The 20639-nt window shown below is 38.9% G+C and overlaps 1 protein-coding gene across 8 annotated transcripts in view; it reads left to right on the forward strand.

Annotated features, from left to right (window-relative positions):
• HOMER1 (homer scaffold protein 1) overlaps positions 1-20639 on the forward strand; it is a 133806-nt gene that overhangs the window by 30980 nt on the left and 82187 nt on the right. For all 8 annotated transcript variants that reach the window (XM_086323103.1, XM_086323107.1, XM_086323106.1 and 5 more), the window contains one exon: positions 15801-15957. In XM_086323103.1, coding sequence (XP_086179229.1) covers positions 15801-15957 — 157 coding nt within the window. The remainder of the gene's footprint in view (positions 1-15800; positions 15958-20639) is intronic.

Here is a 20639-nt window from a genome sequence, read left to right on the forward strand (position 1 = left end):
GTATGATGATGTGCTGTGCTCACATGCTGTTTGTAATACCCTTGCTGTTAATGGCACTGTTCTCTTTTTGAGAAGTAAGACTAACTTGTTTCTCTCAAATGTCTCAAAAGAGCATTTGATTGAGACTCTAGAGCTCTTTTTCATATGGTGAGAGGCTGTTTTTGAGTAGGAAAGATTTAAGAGTAGATTTTACCACTTTGTCCAGGGTATGACATTTATAGACGAATTGAAGATAACTGCTTCCTAAGTGGTCACTGACTAGTCGGCTGAGGCCGCCTTAATTGGAATTCTGGTATTATCCACTTAGCATGGAATGTCTGCCAAACACAAAGGTTTTAGTAGGATCGATATTTTTCTTTTATCGATTGGTTCAGCTAATATTTGTACTTGTTGTTTAGTCACCAGTCGTGTCTGACTCTCTTGTGACTCCATGGACTGTAGCCCACCAGTCTCCTCTGTCCATGGGATTTCCCAGGCAAGAATACTGGAGTGAGTTGCTAGTTCCTTTTCCAGGGGATTCTCCTGACCCAGGGATCGAACCTGTGTCTCATGCGTTGGCAGGCAGATTCTTTACAACTGAGCCACCAGAGAAGCCCCAATAGTTGACTTAATGTTTAGTTAATCCATCATCATCTATGCTGTGTTAGCTGGAGAACCAGTTAGGTGACTGGCTTTCTTAGAGTTGATATTTTGCAGGATTTCTTAGGACAGGCTTGCTGGTTCACAATTAAAGATGCACAAATAGTTTTAGGTTATCATTGTACAGGATAACTCTAGGTATTTTTACACACCATAAAGAGAATTCTGAGCAGACCTATTTGATGGAAAAAAATTTACATCCTTGGAAATTTGTGGATGATTTGTAAGAAGTATTCTGTAGGCAAGATTGTCCTCAAATCTCTTTGCTACATGACTCCATTATCACTTTGGCTGTAATACTTTTAACTGTGAACTGTCATTCACTTTTTTTTAAAAAAAAATTAAGGCTTATGTTCAGTAAAGTGCACAACTCTAGAGCTCAGTGAATGTTTACATATGTATTTGTTTGTGTAATCACTAAGACAACATTCCACTAGCTGTGCTTTTTTAAAGCAAGAAAATACATTGCATTAAAAGTATTTGCTTAAATTTTTCCTAATTATAAACACAGTACATGTTCACATATTGAAAAGTTGTGATAAAAAAATAAGTCATTTGTAATCCCACCACCAAGAAGTCTAAATGTCTTGATATATAATCATTTATTCATTTATTAAGTATTTTCTGAGTGCCTAATATGTGCCAGGTATTTGAGTTGCTGGGACCACAGCCCTGATAAAAAGTGGCAAACTCCTTGCCCTTAAGGAGATAACACTTTAGCTGGGGGAGAGGGATAATAAATAAGAAAATACGTTGTATGTCAGATGATGATAAATGCTGTGGGGAACAGTGAAGAAGGGGAATGGGGAGTCCTGGGAGAGGAGAGGAAGGGCCATAGTGTTTACACAGAGCAACCAGGAAGGTCTCACTGAGAAAGGAACACTTGAGTAAGCACCAGGAGGAGGGAAAGGAAGTTGCTAGATCTGAGGGGAAAGAGTACTTCAGGCAAAGACCCCGACGGAAGAGGTGCTTGGCCTCGTGTAAGAAGCAAGGAGGCCAACTGTGGCTGGGACAAACACCAATAAGCTACTGACAGGTTGGAGAAGGAGCAGGGACCATGCTGTGAGTGGTGCTTCCTCCTGACCTGAGATGTGATTCCACGGGAGGAACAGCTTCGAAGTGGGGCTGCCTGCCAGACCGCTGAGTCTAGGGCTTCGGGTCAGGTGGTCGTGATGCAGCCAGGGCGGAGACACAGCGATGGAAGGGCATTAGACCTTTTCAGGACTTTGGCTTTTGCTGTGAGATGGGAAGCCATTGGAGGGTTTTGAGCAATGACTCATCTGATTTAGGTTTTATTACTTTAAAACTCTACGTTATGAAATGTTGTAGACATACCAAAAAAAGTAGAAAATGGTACAGTCTCCTGTACCACCATTTTCATACCCATTTCAGCTGCCATCTCATTTTGTCTTACTTGGTTTGTCCTGACCTCTCAACCTTTCCTTTTTTTTTCCCCCTGAAATATTTTAATACTAGCTTGGACTTTTGGAAGGATCACTCTGGTTTATGTATCGGGAGAAGGGAAGGCAGGACAAGGCTGAATATAAGTATATCCTCTATGGATATTTTTTCTATGCATATATAGCTGACCCTTGAACAACACAGGTTTGAATTGTGAGGGTCCACTTAATGCATGGATTATTTTTCACTAAATACATGCTACAGTACTGCACAATCCAAGGTTGGTTGACTCCACAGATACAGAGGGTCAACTGTAAAGTTGTACTTGAATTTTTGGCTGTGCAAAGAATTGGTGTCCCTAAACCCCATGTTGTGCAAGGTTCAAATGTAGATAAATTTTTAAACAAAAATTGAATTATACTGTGTCAATGTTATATATAAACTATTTTTATTTACTATACTGGATGCCTTATGTCACTGAATATTCAACAACTTTGTTTTTTAATAGCTACATAGGATTCCATTATATGGATCCGTTATGTGGTCCATTATATGGACCGTGTCCATAGGGTCACAGAGAGTCAACACAACTGAGCAACTAAACACTTTACACACCATGATTGGTTTGATCTTAGATCATTGGATATAATCTTTGCTTATAAACAGTGTGGTGATACATCCCTATAGCTAAATCTCTGCATATATCAGTTCAGTTCAGTTCAGTTCAGTCGCTCAGTCGTGTTCAACTCTTCGCGACCCCATGAATCGCAGCACGTCAGGCCTCCCTGTCCATCACCAATTCCCGGAGTTCACCCAGACCCACGTCCATCAAGTCAGTGATGCCATCCAGCCATCTCATCCTCTGTCGTCCCCTTCTCCTCCTGCCCCCAATCCCTCCCAGCATCAGAGTCTTTTCCAATGAGTCAACTCTTCACATGAGGTGGCCAAAGTACTGGAGTTTCAGCTTCAGCATCATTCCCTCCAGAGAGATCCCAGGGCTGATCTCCTTCAGAATGGATTGGTTGGACCTCCGTGTAGTCCAAGGGACTCTCAAGAGTCTTCTTCAACACCACAGTTCAAAAGCATCAATTCTTTGGCACTCAGCCTTCTTCACAGTCCAACTCTCACATCCATACATGACCACAGGAAAAACCATAGCCTTGACTAGACGAACCCTTTGTTGGCAAAGTAATGTCTCTGCTTTTGAATATGCTATCTAGGTTGGTCATAACTTTCCTTCCGAGGAGTAAGCGTCTTTTAATTTCATGGCTGCAGTCACCATCTGCAGTGGTTTTGGAGCCGAAAAAAGTAAAGTCTGACACTGTTTCCACTGTTTGCCCATCTATTTCCCATGAAGTGATGGGACCGGATGCTATGATCTTCGTTTTCTGAATGTTGAGCTTTAAGCCAACTTTTTCACTCTCCACTTTCACTTTCATGATTATTTCCTTAAGGTAAATTCCTAGAATGGAATTGCTCTGTCAAAGGATATGCATAAATATTTAAAGCTTCTGATATGCATTATCAAAGTGTTTTTGGGAAGACTTTACTAATTTATACTCCCACCAGCTGCTTCTGAAAGTATCAAATTTCCTTAAACTCTATTGCTGAACTTTTTCATTAAAAAAAAAATGGTTTCCTGTTTTGACAGGTGAAAAAATGATAACTCGTGGTTTTAATTTGCAGTTCTTCAGTTTCTAGTGAGGTTGACCTTCATTTCCGTTTGCAGTTTTAAAAATATGCTTATTCATAACATTTTCTAGCTGTGTGACTTTGGAGAAGTCACTTGGGACCTCTGCTTTTGTACTGTGAAATGGGTGTTGTATACCTGCTTCACAGGGTTTTCATGAACATTGAATAAAAACATTTTGTAGCTCTAAGTTTTAAAACTTTTTGACCATGACCCACAATTTTAAAAAAAAGTCCTACTTTGTGACAAATTAATATAAATATGTTTAGCCAGAATTTCATGAAACAATGAGTATACCCTTACCAAGTGTGATATACTCTGATATTTTACATTTTCAGTCATTTTTTAAAATACCCATTAAATTGATCATAACCCTCTGGCTGTAACCCAGTGTTTTCTCATAAGCTCTGAGTACATAATGCATGTCAGGTTCTCTTTTATCTCTAGTGATTATCTCCTGTAGGTAGTTCAGAAGTCAGCTGTCTCTAGTAGTTTACCTCTGCTGCTAAGTCACTTCAGTCGTGTCCGACTCTGTGTGACCCCATAGACAGCAGCCCACCAGGCTCCCCCGTCCCTGGGATTCTCCAGGCAAGAACACTGGAGTGGGTTGCCATTTCCTCCTCCAAGTTTACCTCTAGTACATTCATTTTCAGAAAAGCTAAGTAGTAAACAACCAACCAGCCAACCAAATCTAGCTTATTGTATTGCTGAGTCAAATTTTTGGTCAGTGAAAAGCGAATGTATTTATTTGGGCTTTTGCGATACTGTTACGACTGAACTGTTACGCCATTGTTGGGAAATAGATCTGATGCATGTGAGCAAAGCATCACATCGTTACAGGGATTGTTTTTTGCAAAACCCCACAGTGGGACATAGCATCTGACAGAATTTTGCCTATGATTTTTGTTACCTGAAGAGCTGACAAAAATTGGAAACATAAATCATTTTTAGTTATATTTAATTCAGCCTTTTTCAATTGAAAAATAAAATAATACAAAGCTAGTTCTGAGAGCCTGGGAATGGGCGGCCCCCATGCATACAACACCGGATGCTGCTCATTGGTAGATTTGTAGCTGAACTACTTGAGGACCACTCATGCTATGCTATGCTAAGTCACTTCAGTCGTGTCCGACTCTGTGCGATCCCATAGACGGCAGCCCACCAGGCTCCCCTGTCCCTGGGATTCTCCAGGCAAGAACACTGGAGTGGGTTGCCATTTCCTTCTCCAATGCATGAAAGTGAAAAGTGAAAGTGAAGTCGCTCAGTTGTGTCCAACTCTTAGCGACCCCATGGACTGCAGCCTAACAGGCTCTCTAACTATTAGCTGTGACTAGAGGGAACTTGATCAGATGAAAGTGAGAGTCACTTCCAAGCCTAAGGGCTGTTGGAATGAGAATTGCAGAGAGAAATAGAGTGGGAATGGACTGGTGGCATTTACTATCTGGAAAGCACCAAGGAGGATAACATATTTGAGAAGACAACTGTGTTGTTTCTTTGGACCTCTAGTTCAACATTAAACATGTTTTATATGTTAAAATCATTTTTTGATGATAAGCCAGGAAAAATTTTTAATGACTCCCCAGTTAAAAGTTTGACTAATAAACATTGCTACTCTCCTCCTCACTTCTCCATTTTGAAGTATGTCAGAAACAATTTGGTACAAAAATATAAAAATTAAATTTGAATGTTTACTAGAAAATTACTTATTTAGAGTTTTTAAGAATGTGCCGCATGTATTAACAAGAGTTAAATTCTCATTACCAAGAGGCTATTTCCTTAGATTTCCCTACTGTATTCTGTGAGTTCTCAGAATATAGCATTATTTAGTGGAAATCATCTGGGGAAAGAAGAATATTTAAAGTCTAGTGTAATTGAAAGTACAGTGCTACTTTTAAATGTAATTGAGTTACTGTATATTTTAAAATACCAAGTATTTTATCTGAAATGAATAGGATTTTAAATGCGCAAGTGGGACAGGATGATGTCACTTGGAAGTTATTTAATAAATATTAAGGTTCTTTGAGTACTGAAGCTGTTGCTTAAATATATACATTGAGTGGGTTTATTCGCTCTTTTCCTATGAATTTGAGCACATACTTTTGATCTTTTAAATGTAGCTACTGATTGAAGTGCCCAAAGAAAATAAGTACTATAATCTTTTAATAACTAGTGCTGTGGCTTAATGAAAGGGCTGAGATTGATTAAAAAAAAAAAAAACCTCTTAAAATGATGGCTGGTGTATGAGTATAAAACAATGTTACTGTTGAAGTATAATTATATAATTTAGTAATCTTAAACTCTTAATTGAAAATGTTAATTTATTTGATTATAGTTTCTTTAGATATGCTAATTAAATCAAATACTTGATGTCATGAAAATATTTCTGATGCACAATTTTTATGATAACAATGATTTTCTTAAAAAATCTTTTATTTGAACGTGTACTTAACCGGTTCAAAGACCAATGAATTCAGATCATACACTTTTAAAAAAGATTCTTCCAGAAAAGCCATTTTGTAGTCATTGGTGTCACATTTTAAGTCAGTATACTTATGTTATAGCAATGTCCTTTACAATTCTGTATTTGCTTTGTAGTAAACTTGGAAGTTTAAAAAAACATGCGAAAGTGAAATCTCTCGGTCGTGTCCGACTCTTTGTGACCCTGTGGACTGTAGCCCACCAGGCTCCTCTGTCCATGGGATTCTCCAGGCACGAATACTGGAGTGGGTTGCCATCTCCTTCTCCAGGGGATCTTCCCGACCCAGGGATCGAACCCAGGTCTTCCTCATTGCAGGCAGAGGCTTCAGCTTTACCATCTGAGCCACCAGGGAAGCCCTGAAAAAAAACCAAACAACACAGCGGCCTTGTTTTGGGTGCATCACTAGATGGCGCTGTTGTGGTGCAACTGTGCGGGTAGCCATTAGTAGAATAAACTTGGCTTTACTTCAGAGTAAGCCTGTGGTGTTTGTGTTTTAGAGAAAATTAAAAATGGGTAAGTAATCACCTGTTACATAACAGGTAATAGAAACACATAGTTGGTAATATGCAGTCATAATCTTTGAGCAGCATCAACTCTGTTAGTAAGATTTCTCTTAGAGGCATTGTGTTGTAAGTAGAACTGGGTGGTGGGGTTGGGGAGGGTTTAAACCAATTACCTGATAACCCAGTGGAATTACAGTTTATGTTATTAACTAGCATAGGACAGTGCTTTTGAGGAAATTCCAGTGCTTGAGCTCCAGCTTGTCTGAAGACATACTGTGCTGAAACCAAATTCTTCAGGCATCACATTTGAAGTTAAATAGTCATTAGCGTCCAACGACTCCTTGCCCGTATCCTTTTGGCCTTAGCAAGTATTGTACAGCTTTTCCTTCCATTTCAAATTCCAAAAATCAAGCTAAAGGTGGAATGCTCTTTGTCCTACTTCCGGTGTATTTACTTCAATGAAGGAGGGAAGTGGACATTCCTTCAGCACTTGCAGACCCGTAGTCAGGCACCCTTGAGTTTCTGCTCCTCTCCTCTCTCCCTTTATTCTCTGTATGAATAAGAAGAATGCTTTCATGCATGTACTGTTCGTTGAGTTCCAAGCTAAAAATTGTCACTTGTTCTGTGATTCTTTGGCAGTCTTCGATAGTGATCCCTAAAGCATTCCTTTCTTAGTGTTAACTGAGATGTAAGTGTAGCTTCCTCCACTGTGCCACTTAAGAAGGTCTTTTAGTCCAGTTCGTTACAAGTTTTAAAAGTTAAATAGTACTTAAAAGTTTGTAAAGGTGTAGTTTGCTTTCTCATCTCTTCCTTCATCTAGCCCCATCCCCATGGGCAGCTGCTTTTACAAATTCTGATTTTTATTTCTCTTGGTAGTGGCCTATGTAGCTCTAATATGCTGTTATACTGCTATTTCTTGATTAAAAGATTTGGATACTAAATCCTTATAGCAGAAAGTCAATTAATAATGAACTTTTATGATTTCCATATTTCTTCCACCCATCTCAGTCAGTCCTATAAATTTTCCCATTGATTACCTCTACAGTATTAAATGGGGCCCTAAAAATGTAATTGTGTGTACTGTGGGTCTGTGTTGCAAAGTTAATGAATGACCAGTGTGTAGCTAGACAGCCAGGAGAACTGGAAGACCACCAGTCACATCTTATGGGGGAACATGTTGTTTCAGAGTTTACTATATGTACACCTCTTTCTTCAGTTACCATTTGTGTGATTTTTAAAATGACAATTGCCTGGAATAACTTAGAAGCTTGTTTTATCACATAAAAAGCCTGGAGGCTGATTCATTGAGTCAATGACATAATCAAGGAACCAGATTCTTGATTTTTCCATCTACTCTGCTTCACAATGTTGGCTTTCTTCTCAGGTTATCTGCCCTCAGGTTTCCGGGTGGCACTCATGGTAAAGAACCCACCTGCCAATGCAGGAAACACAAGAGGCATGTGTTCAATCCCTGGGTCTGGAAGATCCCCTGGAGAAGGAAATGGCAACCCACTCTAGCACTCTTGCCTGGAGAATCCCATGGACAAATGAGCCTGGTGGGCTACAGCCCGTGGGGTCACAAAGAGACACTACCGAGCGACTTAGCACAGCACTAGCTGCCCTCAAGGTCCTAAAATGACTCTTCAAGGCTGGGTGTCACTGCAAATGCAGTATTATTCAAGAGAACATCCCTTCTTATGTGTGTATCTTTTTGTGGGTGTATCCAGAAGCTTCCAGCAAACTTTCTCTGGTTATCTCATTATCCAGAACTACTTAAGGGATTTATTCCTAAGCAGACTTCTGGCAAGGAGGATGGAATTGCATTGATGATCTTAGTGAAGCTCACAGACGTGTGGAGGAGGGTAGGGAGCACCGTCTGAGGTGTGCTGGAAAGAAGCCAGGAGGAACAGTTCGTGGATAGTTAGCCAGCAGTGTCTGTAACATCAAACTCTTCATGGAAGGTATCATCTACCTTGTTTCTTATCTCTCTGCCAGGCTACTTTCTTTTGAAAAATTAAGTAGAAAGTCTGGGAATTGTTTGAAATCATAACTTTCTTTATGTCCACTTTGCTACAATATGTAATTGTACTTAAATTTCTGAAAAGGATATTTGTAAGCTAGGTATTAAAAGAAGACTAGGAAATGTATAATTACTCTCTGTTCCCTTGAGCTTGGTTGTATTTACTGGACCCATACTTTTACACTTCCTTAGAACAAAAGTCCATTGGGCAATCTCTTAATATTTGCAGTAGTATAAGCTTTAGTAGTAATTAAAAAAAAAATCATCATTGATTTTTCTTTTCAACTAAAGCTATCCAAATGACAAATGTTAGCTTTTTGTTTTATTCCTAGATCTAGAGCTTTTATTTTTCTTGGCAAATAGTTTTTTTGTTTTGCTTCAGTTTTTCATGATCTCCCTTTCTTATCATACAGATAGATGCCTGAGAGTTAAATGCAATAATTGTTTATGTTAATTTTTATGAGTGTAAATAAACTTTATTTCTGAAACAAAATTCTGATTTCACTACATTTTCCTCAGAGCCATCTAGTCTTTACATTCCTCTAATTTTCTACATCCGTATCAAATTGTAGAGTTCATTACTGTATGTAGTACTTATAGAATTTTAGCCCATGATTACGACATTCAGAATTCTTTTTTTAAGCATTTTATTTGTCTATTTTTGGCTGTGCTGGGTTGTCTTTGCTCTGCGAGCTTTTCTCCAGTTGTGGCGAGCAAGGACTACTCTTGGCTGCAGTGTGAGGGCTTCTCATCCCCATGGGTTCTCTTATTGCAGAACACAGGCCCTAGGCCCGCGGGCTTCAGGAATTGCAGCACACGAGCTCAACAGTTGCGGCTCCTGGACTCTAGAGCGCAGGCTCAATAGTTGTGGTGTGTGGATTAGTTGCTCCACGGCCTGTGGGATCCTCCCCAACCAGGTATCAAACTCATGTCTCCTGCATTGGCAGGTGGATTCTTTACCCCTGAGCCATCAGGGAAGCCCAGGATCTCCAGAATTATATTATATATAATATGTATTATATTATACCAAATTTTAGAGTTATTTTATGAACCTTCTGGAAAATACTCAAGTAACCTCTTTTAACGGGTCGTGAACTACTGATGGAAGAAATTACACAGTAGATGATTCTCTAAGATTAAAATGTGTGTGTGTGTCTCTCTCTATGTTTGTCTGTGTTTAGTTTTGTTTCTCTAAGCTCATTTAAAGCATTCCCTGCCAAAACCTATTTGCTTTTAAAGTTGATTTTTAGATTAATGTTTAATTTCTTAGGAGAGTTACTCTGTGGTGTTATATAGGACTAAAGGCCTCGATTTTGTGTTATGCTTTATATATATATATTCTAGTAACAGTAATGTCAATAAAGATGGTAGAATATATAAATTGGCTTTCGGTGAGATGTATTTACCCCAAAATTTATCTTTCCATTCTCATATTGTAGTTATAAATCTAAGTCCTATGAGATGTTACTGTGTTCCATGAAGAATTCTGGGGTTAGATCATTTTGCTGCATGCTGGGTTGGTTATTCAGGGTTAAATGGATTTCTTTACTGCAGGACTTCTTAGAACTTTATATTAACATGCTTTATAAATGTTTCAGAGTGGGACACACACGATATTTGCAGTACTTATTTAAACATGGAACACTCAGTTCTAGGACTTTTGTTCCATAGACCATACTTTGGAAAATGCTGGTATTTGATGCAGTTGGTTTTGTGTGAATTGTTATTAAGGAAGTAGTGTGTCTAACCTTTATTTACGAGTGCCATCCAGTTTATTTGAAATAGTATTACCACTTGAACACTTGGGATAATCTGTGTCAAGTGCTTTTCAGATCCTTTAAGAGATAAGAGTTTTGAAATTTCAGGTATAGCTTCTCTACTGCTTTCTGCAGCTTTTCTCTAAAATGAAATTTATCCACATGCTTAATATTGATATGTATCTTAAATAGACTAGTGATAATCTCTCTTAATGATTCTCAAAACTTTTCACTACAGCCTGGTTTTCTCTGTTGAGCCCGAAAGTAACATTTTGAGTTTCCTTCCTGATAGTTTTTACAATGCAAACCCTGTACGCTTTTGAACTTGGTCAAAACTGAGAGCTCATCTTTCCCTCGTCAAGCAACCCCCAGTTCCTGACTATATTTTCTGTTTACCGTCCTGCCTAGTGGCACTGTCTTCTTTTCAGTTACCCAGACCAGAAACCCAGGAGACAATTTCTTAACCTTGACATTTTTGGATGGATAGTTTTTTGTTGTAGGGTGCTGTCCTGTGCATTATAAATATTTAGCAACATCCCTGGCTTCTTCCCATTAGAAGCCAGTAGCAGTCTTCCTCAGCTATGACTGTACAAAATGTCTCCAGACTTTGAGAAATGTCCCCTGAGAGACAGCTCACTCCAGTTTGATGAACCACTGCCCTATATCCAAACTGTTACTTAATCATACTGTTTCTGCTTTCTTAACTTACCTTTAATCCCTTTTCATTTCTTAATTCCACTCCCTAACCTCCTATCCTTTTTATATTTATTTTTAATACTTGGGATCCTTTGTAAGGTTCTGACTAGCATCCCTATGTCCAATGTTCAGTTCAGTTCAGTTCAGTCGCTCAGTCCTGTCCAACTCTTTGCAAACTCATGGACTGCAGCACTCCAGGCCTCCCTGTCCATCACCAACTCCTGGCGATTACTCAGACTCATGTCCATTGAGTCGGTGATGCCATCCAACCATCTCATCCTCTGTCATCCCTTTCTCCTGCCCTCAGTCTTTCCCAACATCAGCGTCTTTTCAAATGAGTCAGTTCTTCACATCAGGTGGCCAAAGTATTGGGGTTTCAGCTTCAGCAGTAGTCCTTCCAATGAATATTCAGGACTGATTTCCTTTAGGATGGACTGGTTGAATCTCCTTGCAGTCCGAAGGACCCTCAAGAGCCTTCTCCAACACCACAGTTCAAAACCATCAATTCTTCGGCGATCAGCTTTCTTTATAGTCCAACTCTCACATCCATACATGACTACTGGAAAAACCATAGCTTTGACTGGATGGACCTTGGTAGGCAATGTAATGTCTCTGCTTTTTAATAAGCTGTCTAGGTTCGTCATAGCTTTTTGTCCAAGGAGCAGGCATCTTTTAATTTCATGGCTGCAGTTACCATCTGCAGTGATTTTGGAGCCCCCCAAAATAAAGTCTGTCACTGTTTCCATTGCTTCCCCATCTATTTGCCATGAAGTGATGGGACCAGATGCCGTGATCTTAGTTTTCTGAATGTTGAGTTTTAAGCCAACTTTTTCACTCTCCTCTTTCATCAAGAGGCTCTTTAGTTCTTCTTCGCTTTCTACCATAAGGGTGGTGTCATCTGCATATCTGAAGTTATTGATATTTCTCCCAGCAATCTTGATTCCAGCTTGTGCTTCATCCAGGCTGGCATTTCACGTGATGTACTCTGCATATAAGTTAAATAAGCAGGGTGACAATATACAACTTTGATGCATTCCTTTCCCGATTTGCAACCAGTCTGTTGTTCCATGTCCAGTTCTAACTGTTGCTTCTTGACCTACATGCAGATTTCTGAGGAGGCAGGTCAGGTGGTCTGGTATTCCCATCTCTTGAAGAATTTTCCACAGTTTGTGGTGATCCACACAGTCAAAGGCTTTGGCATAGTCAATAAAGCAGAAGTAGATGTTTTTCTGGAACTCTCTTGGTTTTTGGATAATCCAACAGATGTCGAAAATTTGATCTCTGGTTCCTTTGCCTTTTATAAATCCAGCTTGAACATCTGGAAATTCATGGTTCACGTACTGTTGAAGCCTGGCTTGGGGAATTTTGAGCGTTACTTTGCTAGCGTGTGAGCTGAGTGCAGTTGTGTGGTAGTTTGAGCATTCTTTGGCATTGCCTTTCTTAGGGATTGGAATGAAAACTGACCTTTTCCAGTTCTGTGGCCACTGCTGAGTTTTCCAAATTTGCTGGCATCTTGAGTGCAGCACTTTCACAGCATCATCTTTTAGGATTTGAAATAGCTCAACTGGAATTCCATCACCTCCACTAGTTTTGTTTGTAGTGATGCTTTCTAAGGCCCACTTGACTTCACATTCCAGGATGTCTGGCTCTAGGTAAGTGATCACACCATTGTGATTATCTGGGTCATGAAGATCTTTTTTGTATAGTTCTTCTATGTATTCTTGCCACTCTTAATATCTTCTGCTTCTGCCAACCCACTGTCTTCAGTGCTACTGAATTTACTGTTCTAAAATGCAAAGCTATTCCCTATTTACATGTCTCAGTAGTTCCCAGCAGGTACCCTCATGAACTGACTTCTCTATCTCTAGCCTCATTCTTCAAAGTTACTCACACTCACTGAGGTTCATGCTACACTTGCTGAGATACTGTGCCATGGTTTCAGGCTCTTCTTAGGCATCAGCTTCTCCATAGTAGCCCTTACCCACTTACTTTCAGAGTCTCTATCATGCTGAAGAGTATTTTATTTGTTTAACGTATCCGTCTTCCCACACCAGGTTGAACATGTCAAAGGCAAAGACCATCTCTCTCTCTCTCTCTGTTTTATGCATGTAGTAGATATTCAGTAAAAGTGTGTATCACCTATTTGTGTGCCCTGATACATATGGTATCACCCTCATTACTTCTTGAAATTCTCTTCACTGTTTATCAGCTGTAAACTTATTTTCCTAGTCTTTATCATCCAGATGATGATGGCTAGGCTTTTGATCACAGAAATCTTTTTAAGAAATCAGAGAAGAATTGAAGAAAGCAGTGTGTTTAGTTGATGTCAGATGTCATTTGCTTGTAAAAATAGCTAGTTTACCCTAAAGACTTTTATTCGGAATGGGATTAAATTGAGTGGAATAATTGTGCAGATTAATTACACTGTGTGAATTAATATAGTGTGAAAGTATTTGTTGGACTCAAACTGCATTTCCATTGAACAAGGATTTGATGATTAGTCATATAAGGCTTGCAAAAGCAATATCATTGTCTTAACAGTTTTACTTTTTTGGAAAACATATGTATTAGAAAACATGCTTATATCAGCCTACACTATCTAGAAATTTACCCCCTGTCAAATGAAAAAAAGAACTATCAAGTCAATAAGAACAAGTGGCCTATTTCCCTTCTTTATGTTTCTTAATAAATAGAATTCTGTGTGAATGAATTTCTCTATGAATCAAAACTAGTAGCACTCTCTAAACTTTAATTACAAGATGAGAAAAGAGAATCAGAGGTTGCAGGACTTCTGGACGATAACCCAAATGTAGCATCAGCCTCACTGTGAAAGTCAGAGATTTTGAGGATGGGAAAGGGAGTAAGACCTACTCCTAGTTTGGAAGACTTCAACTGGTGTAGTGTGTTGCCAGATCATTCATAATTATTTCTCGAGTGAACCTGTGTATAATGGCAGTTAAGCCAGAAGTGATGACTTCCTGCTTCATTTTTTTAGGGAGAGGCATAAAATGTATCACTCACTTCCTTTCAGAAGTGATTCTTTCATAAGAACAGTTGTTATAGAGGTTTCCAGAAATAAAACTGGGAAGAGCCTGGTTACATACAGGAAAAGTACCTCCCTTTCATAACAGCTGTCTGAGGGCTAAAGTAAATCACAGGAGGCATATGTAGCACCCAGCCCATTATTACTAATCTGAAGAGTCATTTTGCCAAAGACCAAAATTTGCCTTGCCTGTTTTCTAATTTCACTGTTTTCGATACTCTCTTTTCGTGTCTTTAAATTTAAAATTGGATTTTTTTTTTAATTCTTTAAAATGAAAAATTTAAACATACTTAATTTTAACTTTACATAGTACCAGTTAAAATTCTCCTTAGGACCTTAAGCTGCTTTAGGAAAGAAAAGTGTTATGTAAGTGACAGAAACAATTGGACTCCCCCCAAATTTTGGTCAATGCTTGTTACAAGAGAATTTTTACTGAGAACTTGGAAAATTTTGCTTTATAATGGTTCTATTACATGCAGTTTTTTTTATGCTTGTTTTTTTCAGACTGTAAAAGAAATCTGTAATGATCATATTTTGAATATATATTTTTGAATAGTTTTGGTTCTTGAAATTGTAATTATAAAAACCTCTATTTAAGGCCTTACTTGATCTAGGTAAAAGATTCTGTGATGATGGATTAGTTTGTTTTCCTTGTATTTTTCAATGTAGTAGAGATTATATTGAGTGTAAACTTTCCCAGTAAATTCCTCCCCAGAATTAGGTAATTTTAAATGGTAAAAACTTTTAGCTTAGTGACAGCCACATATAAGATACTTGTATTTTAATAGCACATCGTCAGTTCTATTTGTAATGGTTTTGTTCTGCAAAGACACCACAAACACTGAATTAGTGATATTGAACCATCGTCCTGAGGGAGACACAGGGTTAGGTTCCTGTGAGCCTCAGGTCACATTTTCATCAGCCAATCAATAGCCTTCTTTGATTATGTTTCTATTTAAAGACATCCTATTTAATATATATCATTGATTCATTACCATTAACCCTTGGCCAAAAGCACTCATGCCTGAACAAAGCTTATGTAACATTTTTTCTCCATGAGGCACATCACAGTCTGCTTGTACCTAAGAACAGACAGCACTCGGCACTGTGCTTGGGGGCCGTTTGAAACAGTGCAAGTACCAACAGAAAGCACAGAGATGCGGACTTCAGGGTGCCGAATAAGTTGCAAGAAGGATACTTGTTTATAGTATGAGAGCTGAAACAAGAAGGCTGAGTAGTGCCTTGATCAGCCTCAGGTGGAGCATGTGAGGTCACTGGCAAAGACCAAGAAACTGCCCCAAGTAAGGAGTTTATGGTAACAGATGCACTTTATGGAGTAGGCAAAATCTTGGATACAGAATCTTCAAACAATAAGGATTGACTGTAATTGTTTTAAAGAAGCGTATGGTTGCACACTTCCAGAGTATTCAGATCTAAAGGAAAGTTTCTTATATTTTCAAGGATGTGGGAGTTTTTGGTTAAGACGAATCACCCTCACAGTTTTCATGTTCTCTTGTCCAGTGGAATCAAATTGGCTGCTTTCAGCCCGTCATTTTGTTTTCTCCCCTGCAGGGAACAACCCATCTTCAGCACTCGAGCTCATGTCTTCCAGATCGACCCAAACACAAAGAAGAACTGGGTGCCCACCAGCAAGCATGCAGTTACTGTGTCTTATTTCTATGACAGCACAAGAAACGTGTATAGGATAATCAGTTTAGACGGCTCAAAGGTAAGTTCCATTTACTTTAAATAACCTTGCTGTTTTGCTTTATACAGTATTCACTATACAGTATTCACTTTAGTTTTATTCAGAAGATTTTTATCTACAGTAAAATAAAACATTTTCATTTGAGTTTTTAAAACCTACCTTTTAAAAAACAAAATCGATCAGTAGGGTAGCAACTTTTAGGGTAGCAACTTTTTCATCTACTAAATTACTTCGATTAACCACCTGATATATATATATATATTGAGTTGAGGGCTCCCCCCATGGCTCAGTGGTAAAGAATCCACCCGCAGTATAAGAGACACAGGCAACATGGGTTTGATCCCTCCTTGGTCAGGAAAATCCCCTGGAGGAGGAAATGGCAATCCTCTCCAATATACTTGCTGAATCCCATAGACAGAGGAGTCTGGTGGGCTACAGTCCCTGGGGTCGCAAAGAGTCAGACACGACTGAGCACTCATGCATGCATGCAGGCATATATTGAGTTACACGCTAAAATATTCTACAAATTTGATTTCAGTATATTTGGTAAGTACTCATTGCATATCTGTTCTGTTGGACACTGTGCTAAGTGCTTGGAATAGACGCAGTTTCTACTCTTGAGCATGTAATCTAATGAGGAACTAGACTTCTTTTTAGATATACTTCTATAATCTAATAGCAGTTCAAAATTCCTCAATCATAGGAAGTCTTTCTATATTAAATTCAGTATTCAACAATAAAGTCAACATCCATTATTCAGAAGAGAAGTGAAGGGAGAAGACCTCTTTTTATTTTTTAGGAGAGACAGATAGTAAAATGTTTAAGAGCATGGACTGCCTAGGTTTATATCTCAAATCTACCATCTACTAAGTTTTTGATTTGGGGCAAATTGTGTGTTAACTTCTCTCAGTTTCATTGTTTTCACCGCAGTAGTGGTTGTAAGGATTGAGTTAGTATCTGCAAAGTGCCTGGGTAGCTCAGTGCCTGGTGGATAGTATACCCTTCAAAAAGGGAGAAATTCCATTTTTTCCTCAGTGAATTTTGAATAATACACATAGATAAATACCAGACACTAATTCCTGGATATAGTCTGTAAAAAGATGAGGCCTCCATCCTTCTCATTCAAGCTTTCTTAATGCCATGAGTCTCTTCTCCTTCAAGCTTTCCTGATGTCATAAGACCTTTCCATTCCTAGGAAATTTTTGCAGTGCAGTGTACAGATAAGACCACAGAATCTGGAGCAGGAACATCTGGTTTGAATATTTACTTTAATACTTCCTAACCACATGACCTAGAACAAGGTATTTAGCGTCTTCATGTCTCAGTTTTCTCATCTGTAAGAAAAGAATTAATATAAAAAACTACATCATTACACCATAGGATTATTGTGAAGATTAAACAAATTAATTTAGGCAAAGACACTTAACGTATATATGGTAATCACTATACAAACACTGCTATTGTTACTATTAGTAGTATTAGGCTTTTAATTACATACTGTGTAGTGTTTGAGGGAATAAAAGATAGTTTAATTTAATGCTCAACTTTTCAGTCTGTTTTGTCTGTGTGCTCATCCCTTATCTCCTTAACTGGGTTATAGGACCTCAGGGCTGTTTGTACTTTGTCTTGTACGTAAGTAACTAACATGTATTTATTTGAATAATTGGTCCTCTTTTCATTTTTACTCAGGATTTATAGGACTTGGGAAATAGCAGCAATTAATTTCTGTGAAGTTTTCTTTAATGAATAATTTTGCAACATTTTGGAACTTTAGTGAAATTAACAGATGTTAATTATTATAATCTCAGACCCTAGAATGTTAAAGCATTTCTTTTCCCTGACTTGAACCTTCAGTTCTGTGTAACTCGTATTTGTCTCTCAGCCCAAATAACAGATGAGATGTGGTTATTAGAGAGGGCAGTTAAATGGTATATAAAAGTATAGTAGGCCCAAGTCCATTGTGATTAAATAATCCTCATGTGTTTTTCTTTCTGAAGCAGTATGAACTATTGCTTCTGTCATTTCCATTTTTGAATGTACTTTGCAGCTTGTAATTATGAGGCTCTTATATAACTCAGTGAAAAGGTTTGTTTTGTTTTTTTTGGTTTGTTTCATTTAACAAAATCTACCTGCTATACCAGAGTTATGTTTTCTATCACATTTTCCATTATCTAGTTATTTTTTAAACTGATGCTATTAACAAAACAATAGAATGAGAAAGACTAGAGATCTCTCCAAGAAAATTAGAAATACCAAGGGAACATTTCATGCAGAGATGGGCACAATAAAGGACAGAAATGGTATGGACCTAACAGAAGGAGAAGATATTAAGAGGTGGCAAGAATACACAAAAGACCTATACAAAAAAGATCTTCACGACCCAGATAATCACGATGGTGTGATCACTTACCTAGAGCCAGACATCCTGGAATGCAAAGTCAAGTGGGCCTTAGAAAGCATCACTACGAACCAAGCTAGTGGAGGTGATGGAATTCCAGTTGAGCTATTTCAAATCCTAAAAGATGATGCTGTGAAAGTGCTGCACTCAAGATGCCAGCAAATTTGGAAAACTCAGCAGTGGCCACAGGACTGGAAAAGATCAGTTTTTATTCCAATCCCAAAGAAAGGCAACACCAAAGAATGCTCAAACTACCGCGCAATTGCACTCAGCTCACACGCTAGCAAAGTAACGCTCAAAATTCTCCAAGCCAGACTTCAACAGTACATGAACCACGAACTTTCAGATGTTCAAGCTGGATTTAGAAAAGGTAGAGGAACCAGAGATCAAATTGCCAACATCCGTTGGATCATCCAAAAAGCAAGAGAGTTCCAGAAAAACATCTACTTCTGCTTTATTGACTATGCCAAAGCCTTTGACTGTGTGGATCACCACAAACTGTGGAAAATTCTTCAAGAGATGGGAATACCAGACCACCTGACCTGCCTCCTCAGCAATCTGTATGCAGGTCAGGAAGCAACAGTTAGAACTGGACATGGAACAACAGACTAGTTGCAAATCGGGGAAGGAGTACATCAAGGTTGTATATTGTCACCCTGCTTATTTAACTTATATGCAGAGTACATCATGTGAAATGCCAGGCTGGATGAAGCACAAGCTGGAATCAAGATTGCTGGGAGAAATATCAATAACCTCAGATATGCAGATTACACCACCCTTTTGGCAGAAAGTGAAGAAGAACTAAAGAGCCTCTTGATGAAAGAGGAGAGTGAATAAGTTGGCTTAAAACTCAACATTCAGAAAACGGCAGAAAACGGCAAAGATCACGGCATCTGGTCCCATCACTTCATGGCAAACAGATGGGGAAACAATGAAAACAGTGACAGACTTTATTTTGGGGGGCTCCAAAATCACTGCAGATGGTAACTGCAGCCATGAAATTAAAAGATGCCTGCTCCTTGGACAAAAAGCTATGACGAACCTAGACAGCTTATTAAAAAGCAGAGACATTATGTTGCCTACCAAGGTCCGTCCAGTCAAAGCTATGGCTTTTCCAGTAGTCATGTATGGATGTGAGAGTTGGACTATAAAGAAAGCTGATTGCCGAAGAATTGGTGGTTTTGAACTGTGGTGTTGGAGAAGGCTCTTGAGGGTCCTTTGGACTGCAAGGAGATTCAACCAGTCCATCCTAAAGGAAATCAGTCCTGAATATTCATTGGAAGGACTACTGCTGAAGCTGAAACTCCAATACTTTGGCCACCTGATGTGAAGAACTGACTCGTTTGAAAAGACCCTGATGTTGGGAAAGATTGGAGGTGGAAGGAGAAGGGGACAGCAGAGGATGAGAAGGTTGGATGGCATCACCGACTCAATGGACATGAGTCTGAGTAATCGCCAGGAGTTGGTGATGGACTGGGAGGCCTGGAGTGCTGCAGTCCATGGGTTCGCAAAGAGTCGGACACGACTGAGTGACTGAACTGAACTGAGCTCAGTTGAATTACTACAGTTCCCCATAGAAGTAGCTTTTTGGTTAAGCACTGGTAGTTGATTTGATGTAGCCAAATGAACGAGTTTCTTCTTTGTACCCTCGCTTCTGTTTCTGCACAGCACAGTGAGCTGGGAAAACTTTTAGGTGCTCCTGATTAGAAAACGTCCCTTGGTTTCTCACGTGGGGCCTTTACTGTGCATGTGAAGTTTGCTCAAAGGTTTTCTAATCCTGCTGCCGACATCGGCATGGCCGGGGGCCAGAATCAGGGCACTATATGTCAGTGGCGACCCAGCATTTCTACTACTCTTCCTTGAAAAAAAGAACTATGGGATTGAGAGACATAGGTATTAATTTTAAAAAACTAAATTTTTAAAAAGTGGATTTACAATGGTATTCTATTCTAAGAACTCTAATAAATTATTTTAAATGCAGAATCATCTATTATTTTAGAATTTTCTTCACTGATTAAAGAATCCCAAAACAAGTCATATGCAGACAAGGAAAGATTCAGAAAGCAAATTAAAATGGAGCTCTTAAACATAAAAGCAGAAAGAAGTTAATTTGAAATAGCAAAAAATAGGTCAGTAACCAGCAGCAGCAGTATAAAGAACCCTCCTGCCAATGCAGAAGATGCAGGTTCGATCCCTGGGTCGGGAAGATCCCCTGGAAAAGGAACTGGCAACCCACTCCAGTATTCTTGCCTGAAGAATCCCATGGACAGAGGAGCCTGGAGGGCTACAGTCCATGGGGTCAAAG

The sequence above is a fragment of the Bos grunniens genome, chromosome 10, assembly GCF_055505025.1.
Source record: "Bos grunniens cultivar Pamir isolate PY7600 chromosome 10, Bosgru_T2T1.0, whole genome shotgun sequence".
NCBI lineage: Eukaryota > Metazoa > Chordata > Mammalia > Artiodactyla > Bovidae > Bos > Bos grunniens.